Genomic DNA, 21,553 nt, shown 5'->3' on the forward strand with positions numbered 1-21,553 from the left:
TCAGTGCTTTCTACTGGTAACCAGGCCACAGGCTAACGCTAACACTAGCGGCCGCTAGCGGCTAACGCTACAAATGAACGTGATGGAGTTGGATAGCGGCTCTAACCTTGTTGAAACGGCTGAACTTAATGAGTGGATTGGGCACGGACTGCATCTAGCAATTACTATGTCGCGTGATGTTGTATCTGACTGTGTGTGATTTCTCTGATAGCTTTTGTGATGGTAAAGCATTCAGCATAAAGCACAATCCAACTGTGAAACTTATAATATGACCGACAAATGGCCCCAGCTATTTTTCTGTATGTGCTTAATTCTGTGTCATTATCGCTATCATAGAATCTTAAGTGTTTCATTTGCAGAAGATCAAAAAATTTTTAATGTGTGTCTGTCTGTCTGTTTGGGGGTTCATGTATGCGTGCATTTATTTAAAAAATGCACTGGGGGGGGGGGGCCCTGAAACCATAAAGTAAACACTTGTATTGAATAATTATGTCACAGCAGCCATTAACAATAAATTGTCTTTTTGAAGTGTACTGTTCAAGCTGCAAGTTATGTGTTACAATGACATGTTTGCACAGGCATATTGATTTTGACAATGTACATTGTTCAAGGCATACACGCTGTTATAAATGCTCATACTTGAATTCTTATTGTTTACAATACATTTTTATAAACTTAATGTTTAGACTGCATGTACAATTGTTAAATATTTCAAATTGAATGCTGGTAACTAAATCAACAAGAAACTGTTAATCTGTATTTCATGCATTGATTCAGAATTTCAAATTATATAACAGTCCGCTTGGGCAACTTTATCGTCATTTATCGTTATCGAGGTGAAGCTGCTCAATTTATCGTGATACGTGTTTAAGGCCATATCGCCCACCCCTAATTGCCATCTCAATTTATTTTAATGCATCACTCACTGCTCGGCTTGGGACAGAGCATGACATAAGGGTAAGACGTTGCGCAGAAAATGATGCTAAAATTCCCAGAATGCCCAGTGGTGGCCTTTTGAAAATGTTAATTAATTTCTTCCCGATGAACTGGTAGTCATTGTGTGTTTATACACTTTACAATTTATTTTTCATTTGTTTTGTTTGTTACATTTATGTACCATGAATTTGAGTGGTGTGGTGCCTTATGATACTGTTTTTTTTTTTTCCCCCAAAGACATCTATTGGCCGTTCCTCACAATTACCGAGTTACAGTACAGTCAGCTTAAATGAAAACAGACGATAAAAAAATTTACCATAATTTTTAAAGGGATTCACGGATAGAAAGACTTTTTCTTCCTAAAAGATAACTCATTATGAGTTCAGATAATTTGATATTGAAACCCCTCCTGATGTTTTCGATTTTATACAATTTGTAAAATTAGTTTGACTAGTAGGTCACCATTGTTGTTGACGTCGCAGGGCGGTGACGTGTTATGATTAAGCTGCCGGGTTCCACAGTATGACTCCAGTGACATAAACATGTCATCTGTTCAACCCTTTCAATATGAACCCAAGAGGAACATTAATGAGCATGACAGCACTGTCGATATTTCACAAAACGAGAAGCAAAAGCAAAAATGAACAGGACAGACGGGATGAGATGGGGGGGGGGGGGGGGGGGGGTTCTGCCAAAATGTGCTACAACGGCGAAACGTCCGACAAGAGGCGAATTTGACACCCAAAGTACACAAAGTGGTTTCTGCTTTTCTGTTTAGATGCATACAGACTGAACATCTAAGGATGCCTTAAGAAAATACTTAAATGTAGAATTATCAAATAAATAAGGGTGGTTTAAATATGCTATGTGACTAATGTTGTCAACAGATCAACAATCTGCTTTTAAGCTACCACAAGAAAACAGAATGCTTAAAAGTATGAGAGGGAAACCCATGCAAAAAGTATTTTGAGGCAATGACAACGTAAAAAAAAGACTCAATAAAACACAAATAGTAAGTACTCGCCACTTTAAACCAATGAGCACGTGTTGGACGTGTCACCGTGGAGAAGGAATTGCAGTAACCCGGTCTTATTCGTCGAGTGACAGTGACAATCTTCGTCATCATCCCGAGCGTCCATAAAACATGGCGCCCTCCGTAGGTCAAAACATGTACTATATATTATAACTTTTAAATCAATGGTAATATTTTATGTGTTTATAAAAAACATATTTTAGTAAAAGAGAACAACTGTGGCTTATTAGAGTCTACAAGCCTTTAAGTCCGAGGTTCCCTTTAAGATAATATATCAGCATATCATCAGACAAAACTTTACATATGCCACACCTAACCTTTTTTTTTAACCATGATTATTCAAACTGTAAACAATCCCTTTAAACAAAAGTTTTTTAAAAGAGTGTGGCCTTACTTCTCCAACAGCACAGGAGGTCGAGTCATAAGCGTGATCCGCCTCCAGTACCAGATCATGATGATTAAAATGCTGGGTGTGAGGAATGTCTTCATGGCAAACCAAACCTGAGTGAAACCTCCATTTTGGTGGATTCCCTTGAAGCAGAGAAATCATAAGATTTTTTATAAGCTCATGAACAGCACCTTCTGGCATAACAGACAGTATGTGGCCTTGTGGGTCTCAAGGCCGGTTCCAGCAATTTAAGTCAACTTACAACTAGTCGAATATCCTTTATTTCTCCAATGCCCACGTTGATCCTCTTGTGCTCAGTGACGGGCAGACGGATGTTGAGGAGATAATACTTATGTGCCACACTGCCGACTTCCATGAAGGGCAGCAGGTCACACTCATAGTAACGGCCCTCATTTTCAAATGTCTGGAGAGTGAAAACAACATCTTGATAAAAACATTCAGTTGAGAGCAAAGTTCTGTCATCAAGAGATCCCTTTTTAATGCTGAATAACTGCCACTTTTAGGGTAAATGCAGCCAAAAACTCAAAATTGTTTTTTTGGCAGTAACCTGGATATTCAAGGCCATGTAAATACGTTCAAAATACAGACTACCGTTCCATCGAGATAGCTGGAAACGGTCCATGTTTTACGTTTGTAAATCCCTAATTTCACGACAATGATACGATATTTGCCACTATTAATCTGCCATGATTCAATTCAAGGGTCTGTAAAGCAGTAATGTGAAGTAATTTCTTCACATGCCAAATAGGGTCACAAGTAAAGTAATTAAACATTGTCCAACAAATAAAGCATGAAAAAATTATTTATGTGTTGTATATTTGACAAAATAATCGCGTTTCCGAAGTTCGAGCCTGAAAGGGGACGAACCCGGAAGTGATACGTCAAACCGGGAACACGATGGCACCTCCATACACACGGCCGCCATACAAAGCCCTTCAAACAATGATTCAAACAGCGATATAAGCAATAGATCAAGCGCAAGGGAGGAGATCCAAGTTTTTGAAGAGTTGGAGGAAGAAGAGGATATTGGAATTTTATGTTATTAGCCAGACGCTAATCAGGATGCAAACAATGTGCCTATACTACCTGACATGGAATGGATACAAGACCCATCGAGATTACAACATTGGTAAGATATAGGCTGTTATTATTTTCATGATTTGAAGATGCAGGCATTTGCACATAATTTTATGTTTTTGTCTATCTGATGACATTGTTAAAAAAAAAAAAAAGACTTCAGATTCAGATCAGATCAGACTTCATGTTCATTATGGCAGATCCGGCAGCTTGTGCATATATAAAATAATAATATAAAAATGTTGGCGGGAAAGAAGGAGATGAGTCGTTGTTATATCTTGACCGAGTGACTCACATGACACCTTTATTGGCTTTTACAACTTTACTCAACGTCTTGCCAAGTGACTCTGAACAACAACTTTTCTCTTTTAGTGAAGGAGTTAGGCACAATCAATAACACATCTAAATGACAAGCGTACACTCTACTGGTGAACTCCCGTATTACAACTAAATAATATCTATTATATCACAGTCGCCGATGGCTTTCTCCACTTAATTGTAGCAACAATAAGAAAACAAAGTGGCGTCTAATGGCGTGAGGAAATGTAGTTTTTTCACACAAGCGAACGGATTATGAAGCACCACTTCGATGTTGTCCCGAGACTACATTTCCCATGATTCACTGCGTGGCCTGCGCGCTCGCTGATTCGCTGCCAGACATTAAAAGCAACACTTGTCACCTGTCAGCGGCTCTCGCGAAGCGGCGAAACACAAACTAGAAGACTATCAAGCGATCACCGTGAAAGAAACGGAGAACCGTACAAATGCAATGCAATGCTTGAAGCATGAAGGTGGAAATACACAATACAAATACAAATAAATGTGCACAAACTCACCGGCGGTGTGTGTCTCTTACTGCAACGTGACCGTGAATTACCGCGACGCTGACCCGCTAATGTGCACATCCACACCCCTTTCCCGATTGACAGTGGATTAACCCTTTCGGACAAGATCGTAGATGACGCACAATTTAAACACGCTTAACCTAGCAAACGCAACAACAACTATGATCGGGGATAGCCTCGGCTAACGTCGCTAGCTTATACTGTTCATTCCACAACAGTTGGCAGCTCTGCTTTGACAAAGTCATCAGTCATCTATCCAAAAATCACACTTACTTTTTGGCAAATCCTTGATCATAAGCAGACCGGTTAAGGAAGCAGGCATCTTCGAAGTGTTTGCAGCAGAGAACACGACTCGATGATGGCATGAAATTCATTCGCTTCATGCGAACGAAAGATGTCCATTTACGTGCCCTGCTATCCTCTTGCCACTCATACAACTTTTCGTTTGAGTGAGAACAAAACATCGCCACACACCGCCGTGGCATCTTACCAAGAAGCACTGCAACAAACAATACTGTGCTATGGCGGACTTCCCTCGCACTTCCCGGTGTGACGTAATTTCCGAAGATTGCCGAAGAAAAGCATTTTCGTTGTCAAGGGCGTTGCTATGGGTTAAACAAAGAATCTGGAAGGGTTGCGTTAAAAAAAAATATAATGAAAATATGCTTATAATTGTTTAGCCATTGATATTATTCAAAAACATGGTTTGCCAACCTTAGTTCACATTTCCCCTTTAATTGATTCATTACAAAATTATCCGTTCCACTTTACCTGAAGCATACACTTCACTATCAGTCGACGGGAAACGGGCGCGGGGCCTATTTTCAAAAACTTGAAAATCAAATATTTTCAAAACCAAAGCCACTAGCGACCTAAAACTAAAACAGGCTCCTCCCTTAGGCATACAGTATATGAGTGTCCATGAGCAGCGGCATCAAAAAAATTAAAGTTGTTCCCTAATAAAATCACGATTAATTATTTTTTTGTATAACAAAACTTAAAATTGCAATAAAAATTCTCAGATTTTACACTAAATGCATAAAAAAAAAAAAAAATCACCAAATGCAGAGAAAATCACCTATATTTTCAGGATCAATAGCAAAACTGAGCTCAGGCTTCTCCCTTGTCTTTTCTTTGTTTTTTCTTCGGGTAAATTATATCACAATGCAATCTTGTAACTGTCAATGATACTGATGATGATTACAATAAACAATAAATAAACAAAAAAAATTTAACATATAAATTTTTGCCCGAAATAGCGACTTCATGTTTTCTAATTTGGTGCAAAGTTTTCAACAGCTAATAAATTACTAATTTTTACATCAGAAACTTAATACTGTAGGAAAGCATGAAGAATCATCTTAATTTTACTCAAGCAAAGCAAATTTTGCATTTTTCTACATACAATTACTACTTATTTAGGTTGAATTCCGATGTCACTATTGCCTCAGCACATCTTTCCGGCCATCTGGCCCTTGTCGTTTTTAGATTGAAACGTTACATAAAATAAAACCAATAAAAGCAGATTTTTTTTTTTTTTTTTTGGTAGACTCAGAAATGTCTAAATTACTAGTTTTTTGCCCCAAAAATTACCTGATCATTTGAATGTAAAGTTACGCTATTGTGTATACAGGTGGATACAAAATCTGACTTCGAGGCCGTCACAAAACAAAGAGCTTTTTAAATTGAAAATTCTTGGGGGGGGGGCGTAAATCCCGAAATTTCTATAGATATGAACGTAAAACTGTATAGATTCTTGGTTAAGAGCAAAAAAAGGGCAGTTATCATTCATTTTACGTAAATATTTCAAGCTAAAGATACGCTAATTTTTTTCACGTTTCAGAGTGCATGCATGGTGCTATTATAAATATTTATTACCTTAAATCCTTGACCAAATCACTCTTGAAACACTCCTGCTTGTATGCAATAAAATTTTTGTCCTGTTTCCACCTAATTCCGGCATTAGAACGCAGCGTGTATAGGTTTATCGCAGTGAAAACTGCCACGACACTCTGCCTGGGACCCCCTACAGACATGTCTCATCAACTGATAGCCAATTTATGTCTGAAGCAATAAAAAATATAAAGCAATTTTGATGTGTTTGAAATTTTTCAGTGTTTGAAAGATTTCAGACGTTTTCAATGAAAAAAAAAAATCAATACAACGGCATATCGAAATGATGACGATGGTAATCGTTGTTTTGATCCATTTCAATCTAATTGTGCTTAACAAATCGATATAGATTAAGCAGTTGTAACATTTCACACAATTTGCATTGAGGAATATGCACATTTATTTGTACGAACTCCAATATCGACCGCATTTACAAGTGGACTTTTTTCACTCACCTTGGAAATTGTAAAATTGCAGTTGAGCTTCCGTTGTTCAAGTGAGTGAGCCATCTGCGTCCACTCACTGACTGTATCATCTCGATAGGCCAGGCTCACATCAACGGTAACCATCGCACCATCCTCTGGAAGCAAAAATAACAGCCAGTTTGAACCCAAGAAGGTCATTTGGAAAAAAGTTGAGTGATGATGAGGTCATCATGGCAAACGACTGTGGTCTTTTTTTTTTTGAGGGAAGAAGTTGTTTAGTGTCAGCCCTCCTAGTTTAATATTGGACGTCAATGGCTGCCAATTAGTGAACAGGACTAATATATGCATAATACATCAATACACCCGCACTGTAATACAAATCCTTCTATTAGTCATGTTAACTCAAGATCTTATGTTGACATACCTCAAATTCTTCAATTCTCCAGTTTTGATTTTTTTCCCCCTGTAATTCAGGTAGGTTAAATTACTGTATTTTCCGCACTATAAGACGCATCAGAGTACAAGGCGCACCTTCAATTGCCTATTTTAAAACTTTTCATATACAGGTAGTCCCTGGGTTATAAACGAGTTCCGTTACTACCCTGGCAATGAAACACAAATTTTCACATAAATCGGAATTAACACTTTAGGTACCCCTTAATCTCAAAATAACTATCCAAAAACATGTCCTGTGTCTGTGTGGTTTACTGACTTTATTCAGCTGCTCATGACATCAACACGTGCAGAATGAAACTAAAATAAAAATTAAATTAAATCACGTTTCATCTGCAATAACAGCAATTCAAATTTGCGTTTATAACTAATAAGGGAGTACCAAAAAATCCGATTATCAGATGCGTGCCGATTCAACACGTGACAATTCAATTACGATTCATAAATGTTCAAAACGATGATTTTCTCTAATAACTTTATGAGAGCCGCTCGTAGCGGAACGAAATTCAAGACACGTCTGCCGCCCGGACACCTTTACAAGACGCAAGCAAAACGTTATGATGGGTGCTGCTGGTTACTGAGCGACAGACTTACTCCTTTTCAAAAGACTGGAAAATAAATTTGTGTACATATGTGACAGAAAGGAACCCGGCGGTCGCGCTTTTGTGTGCAAGTTATTTTTTAGAGCAAGAGGGGAAGAAAGATAGTTCGTTGCTCCATGTCTTTCAATGTTCAGCAGTAGGTTCAAATCGTGTTAATTGGAAAAAGTCCCTAGTGTTTTGCCAAGTCCCTCTATCAGAGGTGAGTACACGAGCCCACTTGTACTGTTTAGCCTTTATCGTTGTTGTTTTTGAGATGTTACAAGTTAGCGCCGAGCGCAATGCTAATAAGCGACTTTTATTTCCATGTCAAGTTGTTCATTGTTGGGTGGTGTACAAAAGTTATTCCAGATGCAGAACGTGTAAAACCAGGATTAAGGACAGCGGTAACACTACAAACATGCGAAATAGTACAGAAATCTGTGAAAACAAAGTATATTGGTTGTTTGTTTCCAGAAAATGTGGAGTTCATTCCACCAGTGTAAATTTTATTGTATTGTTGAGGAGTGGGAACCTCTTGTTACCGCACGATACAATTTGCGATACAAAGCTCACAATAACGATGATCTGACGATATGGCAATGCAACAATTATCGATACATTGGTCAGGAATTATTCTAGGATATTCTGCAAACAACTAATAAACACCAAAACAAGCTTCTGCTGTGAATTGGAATGAGTTATCACTTGTAGACGTCCAATCCATTTGAACTGGGAGGGATGGCAGCGAATGAACGAATCTTCATTCGCTGTCATCCCTCCCACTTCAAACGGATTGAACGTCCATGGCCGTCATTGGCAGCCAATGCCAGACAATGAGGTAATTTTGGGCCATTTAAGTAAAAGGTCATTTGCTTGTTAATTTTCAGTTACTTCCTGTTGATTTGGGGGTATTTTATGGGTCACTTCCTGTTCTGTAACTCAAAATAAACAGGAAGTGACCTGGGAACCACCCAAAAGAATAGGCAGTGACTCAAACTCAACAGAAAATGACCTGTAAATGCCCTAAAATAAACAGCAAGTGACCTGTAAATGCCCCGAAAAATCGGACGGATGGACTGTGAATGTTCTGGTGTCGAATTAGTGCTGCAACGATTAATCAATTAACTCGAGTATTCGATTAGAAAAAAAGATTCAAATTAAATTTTGCTGCTTCGAGTATTCGTTTGATTAAAGTGGCCTTGTAATGGTTCGTTTTGAAAGTTTTTGCATTTATTTTCATTGATTTGGGTTGATACACGGCCCTCGAGTCTACCTCATTTCACATGGCTGAATCCATCTGCTCCCTGTTAAGACCACCATAAGCTAAGTTTTTGTTTGAGCTAATGATTTTTTTGAATGCATTCGTAATTTAGTTTAAAGGTCTATTTAGCCATTATTTGTGGGAATATGTGTCTGAGCCACTTGTTAAGAGCATTGTAAAAAAGTGTTAGCATTTTATAACATTTAAGCTAGCGGACTTTTTATTATTACTTTTTTTAATTTTCTATGTCCCTTATCCGAGTACTCGATTATTCGGAAAGAAATTGTTCATCGATTAATCGGCTCCTTAAATAATCAATAGCTGCCGCCCTATTTCGAATGAACGAACATTCCCAGTCTAAATGGATTGGGCGTCGAGCACCGTCAATGGCATCCTTAGAGTTACCCAAGATGCTATTATGGTGAAGATTTTGGTAGCAACTTGTTGTTCCCTTTTTTTTTTTTTTTTTTTTTTTTTTTTTTTTTTTAAAACACTGACACCTTTTTAAAACGATATCTCGATTCTTGGTACGAGCATATCAATAACCTTTTGGGATACAAAGTATCACGATATATCACCATTTCAATATTTTGCCACACCCCTATTGTTGAGAGAAATAAGTATTGCTGTTTGAAACAGCTAATGTTTTTGCACCTTCTTGAGAAAAAGAGCATCTTGTTTTGTATAGGCATGTTGAGAAATAAGTACGGCATTTAAAATGGTAATGATTTTGCACTTTCTTGTTCCTGTTGAATCATTAGAAATGTTTTAATAAATAATGGACATAATTTTTTTGGGCTACTTTATTATTTAGTAATGTACGATGCATCGATAATCGTGATAACCGTGATCATCGTCAACACCGTGATCATCGTTCAATAATCAAATCGTAGCACCCTGAATCGTAATCAAATCGAATCGTGGGGTGCCTAAGATGGCACACCCCTAATGACTAGCTGCTGATACTGCAATAACAATCCACACAAACGATTAGTAGGTCGTAAATGTGCTCTTCCTCGTGTGTGCGCGTGCATTCTTCTTTGTGTGTAAATGCGCTCTTAATCACATTCGGAAGTACTACCTGCTCTGCGCTTCCTGCGCCAAAATAAAAGCATGCATCACAAAACAAAGTCAACATTATATATATATATATATATATATATATATATATATAGTGGGGAGAACAAGTATTTGATACACTGCCAATGGGTTTTCCCATTGACTGTATCAAATACTTGTTCTCCCCACTGTATATATATATATATATATATATATATGTACAGTATATCTTTTTTTTTTTTTTTTTTTTTCCCCAACCAAAACCAACTGGAAACAACATGGTGGACGAGACTCTGGCTTCGTAAAGTCGAAATCACCTAAGTCGGCTACGTCGAGACCCGGGGACTACCTGTATTGGGCGCACCGCATTATAAGGCGAAGTAGTAGTAGTTGTTGGGGTTGCGTTATACATCCACTAGGTGGAGGTGCACTAAAGGGAATGTCATGCCATGATTTACCAATACTGATCCATATACTAGTATTACTAGTATAAGGCGCATCGGATCATTAGGCGCACTGTCTGCTTTTGACAAAATTGAAGGCTTTTAGGTGTGCCTTACAGTGCGGAAAATATGGTAGTTTTAATTTTCACCTAAACTAAAGCTAATAATTTCAAGTTATTTTTTATTATTTTTAATTGTTTCAAAATAAAGGCAAAATATCTTGGAAAACATCTGATCTTAGTAAAGAAGAATCTGTATATCCAAGTTATTTGTAGGGTGCATAATTTATTTAAAAAATAAAAAAAACAAAAAAAAAACACTTTTTTTTTAAAATGTACAGTCATTTTGAATATTGTCACTCCGATGCGAAAATGTTGGGAATCCAAAAATAACTGGATTATTGTTTTTATTTTCAATGTTTTATTTACACAACAGTGTGTTAGCTATAGGGCTGTTGTTTTTTTTTTTTTTTAAATTTCAGTTAATGAACTTTTCTTTTTTCCGTTTTCGTGAACGATAACCTTTGTTTGAAACTTGAAAATTTTCAGTCAACGGAATTGCAGTTCACTAAAAATGTTGAGTTTTAACTGATAATGTTTTGTTGCCGTTTTTCAACCCAAATGTGAAAATTCAAGTGAAATGGGTTGACTTAAAAGTAATGCCAACTTTTTTTTTTCCCCCGTGTTTTTTTTTTTCCCGTATCGGTTACTTCCCAATTGATTCAACACTACGTTAAGATGACCTCCAAGAACCCACCACCCAACTCCTAATCCCAGCTATTAAGACAGCATCTTTAGATCCTATTACAAAGCCAAGTGTTCTCTCCTTCCCCCTGCAGGAAAGCCTCTTGTGGTGTTATGAAACAAGCTGGAATGAAGAGAAAGAAACCCGCTAACCTGTGCCATGGGAAAGGGGAAAATGCAGGAAGGGAGAGAGAGTCAGATGAGACGTCTCTGTATCGCCCTTCACTGCCATTAGGCTGCCAGTTTGCGAGTTCACTTCATGCAACATTCCACTCCAGCCCAGTGGCCATCACCAGGGAAACTAAGCCTCCTCAACAGCTGTGTTATTGCTGGCGCTAAGCCAAGAGGTGCTGCAGGTGGGTGGAGCGCTTAATATGGGTAACAATGATCTCTGCTACAAATATTTGTCTGTGAAGTCAAGAAGAGATGCTGAACAGAATGTTTAAAATAAGGTTTTGATGAACTGACAACAGTGTCAGTGTAACAGTTTTGAAGTGATTAATCCATTTTTAAAACAATTTTTTTTTTTTACTCCTTGACAAGTTGACCTCATACCATAAACTTCATATTGTTGCACTTTTCATCAAAAAGGTTCCTCAGTCCATTAGAGAAACATCCGTCTGTGGTCCAGGTTGAATCAAAGATTCATCTGTCTGGCTGCCAGACAGTAAACAATCCCCACTTTACTTATACACTTCAACTAGGGCAGAGAATGTTGGCACGTTACTGTGGCATGACTATTTAGACAAGACAAGCAAGGTCAGAGAGGATAGCTCATAAATAATTACAGAACAACAAAAGCTTTTTAAGTTTTCTGCTATTTTTAAACCCATTTGCTCTCATGGTTGTCCTCATACTGGGGCTACCATATATGAAATTTGCAAAAATGTGAAGAATCAAGTAATTTATGTACCTTGACTAGAAGTATTGTATAATATATATTACGGATATCCGGATCGCATATTTTTGCACCAGAGTCCGAGTCACCTGATTTAGAGAAACTGCCCATATGAGTCCCGATAATAAAAACTTCGGTTTTTGAAGTTGAACAACAGTTCTAAACATGTTACAGTACTGTACTTTTTACAGTACTTGCAGTTTTTTGGGAGTGTTGCAGAGTATAAAAGATATACTAGTATTTCTGTATCTTTTGGAAATGCCATTGTATTCCTAGATTGTCATTTTTTAGCCCTTAAAACTAAAAAATATATATAAATTAGGCCTGAATGATATATATTGCTGAGGCTCCACACTTACATTCTGCATTGATTGCACTGGTGCATCAAACGTTTTTTTCTTAAGTTCCACCAGCACAAAATGTAGCCTTACCCACATTTATACTTTTAATCACTCTCCATAACATTCATATAATTCATTCATTCATCTTATGAACCGCTTATCCTTACAAGGGTTACGGGGTGCCTATTACAGCCAACTCCAGGCAGAAGGCAGTGTACACCCTAAACAGTTTGTCAGCCATTTGCAAGGCACATTTCGACACACAACCATTCACGCACACACTTAGACTACGTCTACACTAGGACAGACTCAAGGGTATTTTGCAGACTATTTTTACACCTGTCCGCACTTACGTTTAATGTGCGTTTAAGCCCCCCACTTCTGCAAAGCATGCCAGCATTTGCGCAAAGTTACGCATGCGTTGAAAGGAACACCCTCCTATGTTACGTCATCGCCCGCGCTGTTTATCTCTAAACCTGAAAATCATTGCTCGCCGGCATGATATTTCAAAATTACTATACCTTTAAGACCAGGGGTCGGGAACTCCATTTTGTTATCAGTTTTTTTTCGTAGACGCAACTGAACGCATCACGCGGGAGCGAGAGTGAAGGGAGAGGACGCTCGGCTTTTACGAGCAGTCGCCGAGTTGTGTTTGATATAACCCTTTAGAAAACAACAAAAGTCTGACATCGTTACTTGGGATGTTACAATCGATGCTCAGTTATGCTCTCACCACTTCGAAAGTAACAAATAGAAACATATGATGTGGCGCTGCGTATATTTCCTGGAAGCCGCAACCAGGAGTGCTTGTGCATAACGGTGGCGATCATGGAAGTGGCAACAGTTTTGACAGGCAGAAATGTCATGAAAAACACTGATCACGTGCCTCTTTGACTGGGGGCACCACGCAGGTCACTTTTCGGGGTTTAATTTTCCTCTATGCATTTTAATTAGTGCTGTCAAACGATTAAAAAATGTAATCTAGTTAATCATATGTCAACTGTGTGATTAATCAAGACTAATCACATTTCCCTCGGGATGAATAAAGTTGCTCTTCAGGAAAAAATGTTTAGGAAAATACTATAATTGACATAAAATTTGTATTAAGATCAAATGTATAATGTGTGAATGAATTAATACTTGACCAAATAGAGTTTTAAAATTTTATTTAACAACTCAGCTCGTATAAAATAAAAAATAAAATAAATTGTCTGTATTGTACAGCAAAGAGCTTTACCAGATTAAAGTGCCTCAGACTAACAATGTGGCTCAAGTACCATTTGGCATATTACCCAAAATTAACTAACAATTTAAAGAGCAGACAAGCACAATACAGTGACAATAGCTAGTGTTTCAAAAAATGTGTAAACAACTGGTCTGTTAAAATGAACATTTCACACAAATAAATGCAGCATTTGCAGTTTTACACTAAATGGCCTGAAAGCTGTGTGAGATATAAAAAAAATAAACTGTAAATTTTCACACACTTAACGGAAAAATATTACACTAAACTGTGTGTCAAGGTGTTTAGAAACACTGCTTAAGTTAACCAGTCATACTCTATTTTTTTTAACCAACTGCTCTGGCAAACTAGCTTGTTGACATTCAGATAAAAGAGCAAACCTTTTCTTTTGAACAATGTGCCCTGTCAAAGAAAACAGTCTCTCGCAAGGAACGGTTGTGGCAGTTGTGACCAGACACTTTTTTTGCAAGGTGGGCCAGCTTAGTGTGGGCACCACTGTGCGCAGATCACCACTGTAGTGGACATAAGTCGATGCAGGCACTGCCTTGTACCTGTTTAGTGGTTTGTCATTGGTTGTTGTTTGTTGTCATTTGATTTTCAAGGCCCTCGTCGTCAACTATGATAATGGGTCTACACTCTACAGTCTCCGGCTACCCAAGTAGCGATAGCAGTAATCACCTACTTGTTGTCTTTTTGTTGACAAGTCCGAGTCCGCACGCTGCCAGTGCAGCTTGATGACTACGGCTTGTTCCCGCAGTATTAGCGTCATTGCTAACACTAGCGAAGATATGCTTTGCCCGAAGGTGGTACTTTAGGCTGGTTGAGCTTCGATCAAAGTTCATTACAGCAGTATGTGCACACAACTTTGGTTTTATCCAGATTTCTATTAGGCAGCTCTTTAAAACGGAATTTTCCATGAAGCAGTCCTAGGTCATCATCCTCATTCATCATGGTCCTGCATTGCCGCGCGGAGAATGTAAACATCAGCGCGTGGGACTACGGGAGGCAGTTGTGGCCAAACTTAGTGAGCGGTAAATTGCGTTATTATTTTTTTTATGCGTTAATATTTCCAGATTAATTATGGTCGTTACCGCGTTATTGTTGACAGGCCTAATTTTAATACATTCATGTTCGGTCGGCATTGAGTTGGGAGGGGCCAGCCCCACAGCTGCCTGACCGGAGACAACGCGGGAGACGAGCTCTGTAAAAAAATGCTCATCTGCGCGTCATCCGCGATGGAAGGACCACAAATGGGCACTGAATTGAAGCACATTATTGGACGTAATTGAAAGGTACAAGAAAAATGTGTGAAAAAGAAAAAGTGAGCGGGAATGCTAGTTGTGATCGTCCAACTCCATTGTTTACGATGCCATCATGCGTGTAGTAGATGCCATCTAGTGTAGCAGACATGTCCAACTAATTACATGTCTAAGGCCATTATCTGTCCTAGTGCAGATGTAGCCTGACACTTTTGGACAATTTAGGGGCAGTTTACATGGCGACTCTGCGACACAAAGACGCAATGACTTAGTTGTTGCCTGGTAAACCAAACTCACCGCTGTTCCAGCAATTGAGTCTGGCGACCGTCCGGCAGATCAAATTCCAAGGGCGGAGCAAGCCCAGCAAACAGACAGCGGAGTGGACCAATCAGCAATGGGCAGATGTGACGTTGTTAAAGTGACAAGTTATTCGCGTGACGGGAGAATGGAGAGGTTTATTCAACATGGCTAGCGCGAGCCATGTTGACTGTTGTCAATGACTTGTTTCAAATGTGTTTTTGGTCATTTAAAACTGGTTTTACCGCGGATGGGAACATATTCTCGGCTCTCCCGTTTGCCATCTGTGTTGTTGTAGAGACGACTTTCGGCTCCCAAGAGTGAAGTTAGTCGTTAAGAACACGTCACGCAAATAAACGAATCTAATTGGACAGTTGATTTTGTACCTTGCTCGAGAGGCTGTTAATGGGCTGGGTCCCAGACTATTTCTCACAGTCTTTGAAAAATACAGGGAGAATAGTCTGGCTGTGCCAGGCAAACCGAGTAGTGGAATGGCCTTGCGTGCATATGGTGTTGGCGAAGACAAAAAATTCTGAATCCTGCCTCTAAAGTGGAAGAAGTCGATTGCGGGGGATTGTGGGGGGCTTGCTCCGCATGCATATCAAAGACCCCACGCCGATAACATCGGCACTCGTACTTGTCACATTGAGCGTGCGCAGCATTGCTACTAAACATTAAAAACAGCAAATTTGGTGGAATGTCTGCTTTAATTTACTTTATTAATAATATTTTTAAATTAAATATGTTGAATGTTTCGATTTTTTTGCCTTTTTGAACAAAAGAAAAATGCCATTGCTTCAAGTGGGCGGGCATATTTTTTTCCGGGCTGAGGAGCTTGGTGGGGTCAAAGTGCATCATTCGCTGTCGCCTTGTAAATCTGCACTACACCTTAGGGCCTGGCATGAATACTACATCGTTTTCATGAGGAATTGTGACATTGCTCGAATGGAGACGAGCCCATATAAATGAAAATTTGAAATTTTTCGTATTCTCGGAGAGTCACCATGTAAACGGCCCCTTGGAGTGTTCAATCAGCACACCAAAGTTGCTCTGGCAATATCAAAGCTACAAACCTGTCAATCATGGTTAACCAAGTACCAAACACCAGCTGCACTGGTGGCCAAGAAAAATTTTGGTCGCACTGCTCAGCAGGAGGGAGGGTGTGGCGCTGTACAAGCATGAATCAGAAAACAAATACTGGTATATATTTTCTAATTAAAACTCTATCCTTTTCACCTGATTACGATCCCCTGAAAATTGGCACTATCTGCCCGATGTCCAATCACGTAATCGGATTGGGACATCCCAAGTTATATATTATATATAAATATAAAGACAAAGCTATAGATTGAGTTCAAATATATGTTGTTTTAACAAAGGTTTAGAACTACTACTTGGGTGTTTGCTAATGTTTAAACTAGCAAACTCAAGGTACAAGCTTTGTTAAACAACATATAATACGTTGTTTTATGAAAAAAAAAAAACATCAGTTTGACTGCTCAAATCTATTAGGAAAAAAAAAAAGGCAGGTCGAAACATTTGAAAGCAAAAGCTCAAGACTTAATTTATTACAGTATTCTATTGGCCTCTTACATCCTTATGGACATACTCTTGTGTCTGAACACTTGACTTCCAGCCATATTCATCCAACTGTGTATTTTCTAGGTAATAAATTCCTTCTAAGTGTACTCAAGTTGAATGTCATGGAGAAAAAGAAGTGCCAAAAAGCAAATACAGACAGCAGACAAAACAGGATTCAATGGTGCTTGTGTTTGTTTTAGGCACCTTCTAACCACACGTGACTGAATCACATTTAATTTATTCCATTTTTAATGTGAAATATAAAACCTTGATTGGCCTGTGTTTCACAAACCTAATGAAGTTTTAGCGCAAGAGCAGTGTAGTAATTTATGGGTTTAAACAAATCAGTGCTTTGTAAATAAAAGTGTGAGTTATTAAAGCCTGCGCTGCCAAAGTGACACATCCTGAACTCCATCACCCTGAACAAGAGTCGTGATGTCGAGTTTACAAAACAGTCTCAGTGAGGCTGAAGGGAAATCGTGGCAACTATATGAGTATACTAGTACATGAAGGTGTACAGGTAATAAACTTAGTGTCATATTTTTAAAAGGATAATCAACTGCAAAAACGATCTCACCTATCTGGTTGTACATCTTGAATGCAATGTCAAACTGCAGGATGACTAGCATGAACTGGAACCAGGGACTCATCTCCTTGTTAGGCAGAGGAATGTGCACAGCAAACACAATGTTGTTGGCCTCAATCCTCTTAGCCGTGGCCTCTTCAAGGTTCCGGATCTTGTCACATTGGTTAGGACCCCAAGGCATGAACCACTTGGTTTCCTGGCGATGCTTGACAGTGTCCACACATTTGGTGGCCAGGTAGTGGACTGCAGTGGTGGGGCTAGGAGCTGGTAAAAACAGGAAGGCGGATTTCAAGATTACAATGAAAGACAATTGCTACACATTAAACATTGTGTGAACACAAAATGTCGGTCCGGGTAATTTTATGATCAGAATCGTATATTGATGAAAATACAAAGTCAATTTTGCCGATTATTCACGACCTCTTTAATTAATCAAACATTGTAAAAATGCAGCTTGGCTACAATTTGGCCAAAAAGAGTTTTTCTAGCCGTTTATTACACTACAGTTGAGGTAAACTGTAAAATTGAACACAAGCTTAATGCCAATTCACATTAGGAAACAATTCACGCACTAACAAAAATAACTAGAGGCATGCGAAATTTCCGATTCTTAGATTATTCGTGATTCGGCCGTGGAAGATTTGAGAACATTTCACAAACATCCAAATTACGATTATTTAATTATACCAGGTGAAGCGAACTAAAACACAGTCAGCGCGGCCTTCGAGACACAATGAGGAACAGACCAAAAGTAAATATATTCAACTCATGCAGCTACATTAAAAAAAATAAATAAATAAAATAACTGACTGCGGCAGCCACTACAAAAAAAAAAAAAAAACAGTTGCTAGTTGCTATAAACATACAGCCACATAATGCTACAGTAGATATCACATATACAGTATATAGAATAGGGGTGGGCGATATGGCCTTAAACATGTATCACGATAAATGGAGCAGATTTATCTCGATAACGATAAACGACGATAAAGTCGTCCAAGCGGACTGTTATATAATTTGAAAATCTGAATCAATGCATGAAATACAGATTAACAGTTTCTTGTTGATTTAGTTACCAGCATTCAATTTGATATATTTAACAAATGTACATGCAGTCTAGACATTAGGTTTATACAAATGAATTGTAAACAATAAGAATTCAAGTATGAGCATTTATAACAGAGTGTATGGCTTGAACAATGTACATTGTCAAAATCGATATGCCTGTGCAAACATGTCATTGTAACACAAATGACTTGCAGCTCGAACAGTACACTTCAAAAATACAATTTATTGTTAATGGCTGCTGTGACATAATTATTCAATACAAGTGTTTACTTTATGGTTTCAGGGTCTCCCCCCCCCCCCCAGTGCATTTTTTAATAAATGCACACATACATGAACCCCCAAACAGACAGACAGACAGACAGACACACATTAAAGCTATATTGATCTTCTGCAAATGAAACACTTAAGATTTTATGATAGCAATAATGACACAGAATTAAACACATACAGAAAAATAGCTGGGGCCATTTGTGCTTTATGCTGAATGCTTTACCATCACAAAAGCTATCAGAGAAATCACACACAGTCAGATACAAAATAACGCGACATAGTAATTGCTAGATGCAGTCCATGCCCAATCCACTCATTAAATTCAGCCGTTTCGACAAGGTTAGAGCCGCTATCCGACTCCATCACGTTCATTTGTAGCGTTAGCCGCTAGCGGCCGCTAGCGTTAGCGGCTAGCGTTAGCCTGTGGCCTGGCTACCGGTAGAAAGCACTGAAAGCACCATCTCCGGAAATTGTGAGAACAAGGGAGGACAGCTGGTGAAAGCCCGTCTGGATGCCACCAAGAGTCTATTAAATGTCGGGTGAAAGTTTGGCGAACCTCCCTTAAGCCACACTCCATCACGTTTTGCTTGTAGCATTAGCTGCTAGCGTTAGCTTACCGGGCTTCTGTTTGATTGGCTTCCTGATGATCACGTGACTCCCTACGTAAGTACATTCACTGCTTTCTTAAAGGGGAATGAGCATAGACGAACAACACAGAGTCAAAGCGGGATGAAAAGACTATTTTCTTATTTTATTAATTTACCGAATTTACCGACATGGTCAAAATTACGTCGGTCATCGTGAAGAATTTCGTTGACGGTAAATTTTCGGTTTACCGCCCAGCTCTAATATAGAACTAGATGCGAAATGACAGAAGACGGCGGCGTTAGAATTAGAGCTGGGAATCTTTGGGCACCTAACGATTCGATTACGATTACGATTCAGAGGCTCCGATTCGATTATAAAACGATTATTGATGCACCCCCCTCCTTTTTTTTTTTTTTTTTTTTAATGTTTTGTACATTTGTTCCAAAATTGTTCAAAAATACTCTCAGGCTAAACCAAACTACTATTTCAGTATCAAGTTAACATATAGCAGTAAACAAATATACAAAAATAACAGTAAATAAAAAACTCCAGTCCCCATTCTGTATCAGCAGCTTTAAACTACATTCAATTAATTTAATGTTGTGAATCAACCGTTAAAGTTGTTAAAATTGCTCCCGTTATTCCATAATTTCCCTTTTGTCTACTTTCAACATGTGAAAGTTTTAAAACTATTTTAAAGATAGAAGAAGTCAATGTTTTACCGATATAGGAGTATTTTTCGATAAAAAGTTAATTAGGTTTGCTTGGAAGTAGGGCTGGGCGATATGGCCTTAAACATGTATCACGATAAATTGAGCAGATTTATCTCGATAACGATAAATGCCGATAAATTCGCCCAAGCGGACTGTTATATAATTTGAAAATCTGAATCAATGCATGAAATACAGATTAACTATTTCTTGTTGATTTATTTACCAGCATTCAATTTGATATACTGTATTTAACAATTGTACATGCAGTCTAAACATTAAGTTTATAAAAATGTATTGTAAGCAATAAGAATTCAAGTATGAACATTTATAACAGCGTGTATGACTTGAACAATGTACATTGTCAAAATCAATATGCCTGTGCAAACATGTAATTGTAACACAAATGACTTGCAGCTTGAACAGTACACTTCAAAAAGACAACTTATTGTTAATGGCTGCTGTGACATAATTATTAAATACAAGTGTTTACTTTATGGTTTAAGGGTCCACCCCCCCCCAGTGCATTTTTTAATAAATGCACGCACAATAAAAATAGCTGGGGCCATTTCTCGGTCATTATAAGTTTTGCCGTTGGATTCTACTTTATGCTGAATGCTTTACCATCACAAAAGCTATCAGAGGAATCACACACAGACAGATACAAAATAACGCCACATAGTAATTGCTAGATGCAGTCCGTGCCCAATCCACTCATTAAGTTCAGCCGTTTCGACAATGTTAGAGCCGCTATCCGACTCCATAACGTTCATATGTAGCGTTAGCCGCTAGCTAGCGTTAGCCTCGCTACCAGTAGAAAGCACTGAAAGCACCATCTCCGGAAATCGTGAGAACAAAGGAGGACAGCGGGTGAAAGCCCGTCTGGATGCCACCAAGAGTCTACTAAATGTCGGTTGAAAGTTTGGTGAACCTCCCTTAAGCCACACTCCATCACGTTTTGCTTGTAGCGTTAGCTGCTAGCGTTAGCTTACCGGGCTTTTGTTTGATTGGCTTCCTGATGATCACGTGACTCCCTACGTAAGCACATTCACTGCTTTCTTAAAGGGGAATGAACATAGACGAACAACACAGAATCAAAGCGGGATGAAAAGACTATATTTTCTTGTTTTATTAATTTACCGAATTTACCGACATGGTCAAAATTACGTCGGTCATCGTTAAGAATTTCGGTGACGGTAAATTTTCGGTTTACCGCCCTGCTCTACTTGGAAGGTTCGCTACAACAGCCTTGCAGGGAAGTGTACTGCTTTAAGATGGCGGCCGTTTACTAACGCCCGCATCTAGCTTTTTGTAGGTGTGCTGCTAACGCTACCGAATATATATTGCATCTAGTCCTATATAAATGATATCTACCGTAACATTATGTGGATGTACTTTGTAGCAGCTTTTCGGCAGCAGTCAGGTATGTTGTTGTCTTTTTTTATCTCGCGGCATGAGTTGAGCTAGAGCCGTGAGTTGAGCATTGGCATTGCCCGAGGGGCCGGGTAGTGAGAAGCATGATGTTTAGCTACTCTCGCTCCGTTCCTCATTGAC

At 38.7% G+C, this 21,553-nt stretch overlaps 1 protein-coding gene across 1 annotated transcript in view; it reads right to left on the reverse strand.

The window, feature by feature from the left end:
• wls (Wnt ligand secretion mediator) overlaps nt 1-21,553 on the reverse strand; it is a 62,682-nt gene that overhangs the window by 24,097 nt on the left and 17,032 nt on the right. The window contains exons 2-5 of the mRNA XM_057858454.1: nt 17,355-17,627; nt 6,649-6,773; nt 2,620-2,781; nt 2,364-2,500 (exon numbers count right to left, since the gene is read on the reverse strand). Of these exons, the coding sequence (XP_057714437.1) occupies nt 2,364-2,500; nt 2,620-2,781; nt 6,649-6,773; nt 17,355-17,627 (697 nt within the window). The remainder of the gene's footprint in view (nt 1-2,363; nt 2,501-2,619; nt 2,782-6,648; nt 6,774-17,354; nt 17,628-21,553) is intronic.

The sequence above is a fragment of the Corythoichthys intestinalis genome, chromosome 14 (genome assembly GCF_030265065.1).
Source record: "Corythoichthys intestinalis isolate RoL2023-P3 chromosome 14, ASM3026506v1, whole genome shotgun sequence".
Taxonomy (NCBI): Eukaryota; Metazoa; Chordata; class Actinopteri; order Syngnathiformes; family Syngnathidae; genus Corythoichthys; species Corythoichthys intestinalis.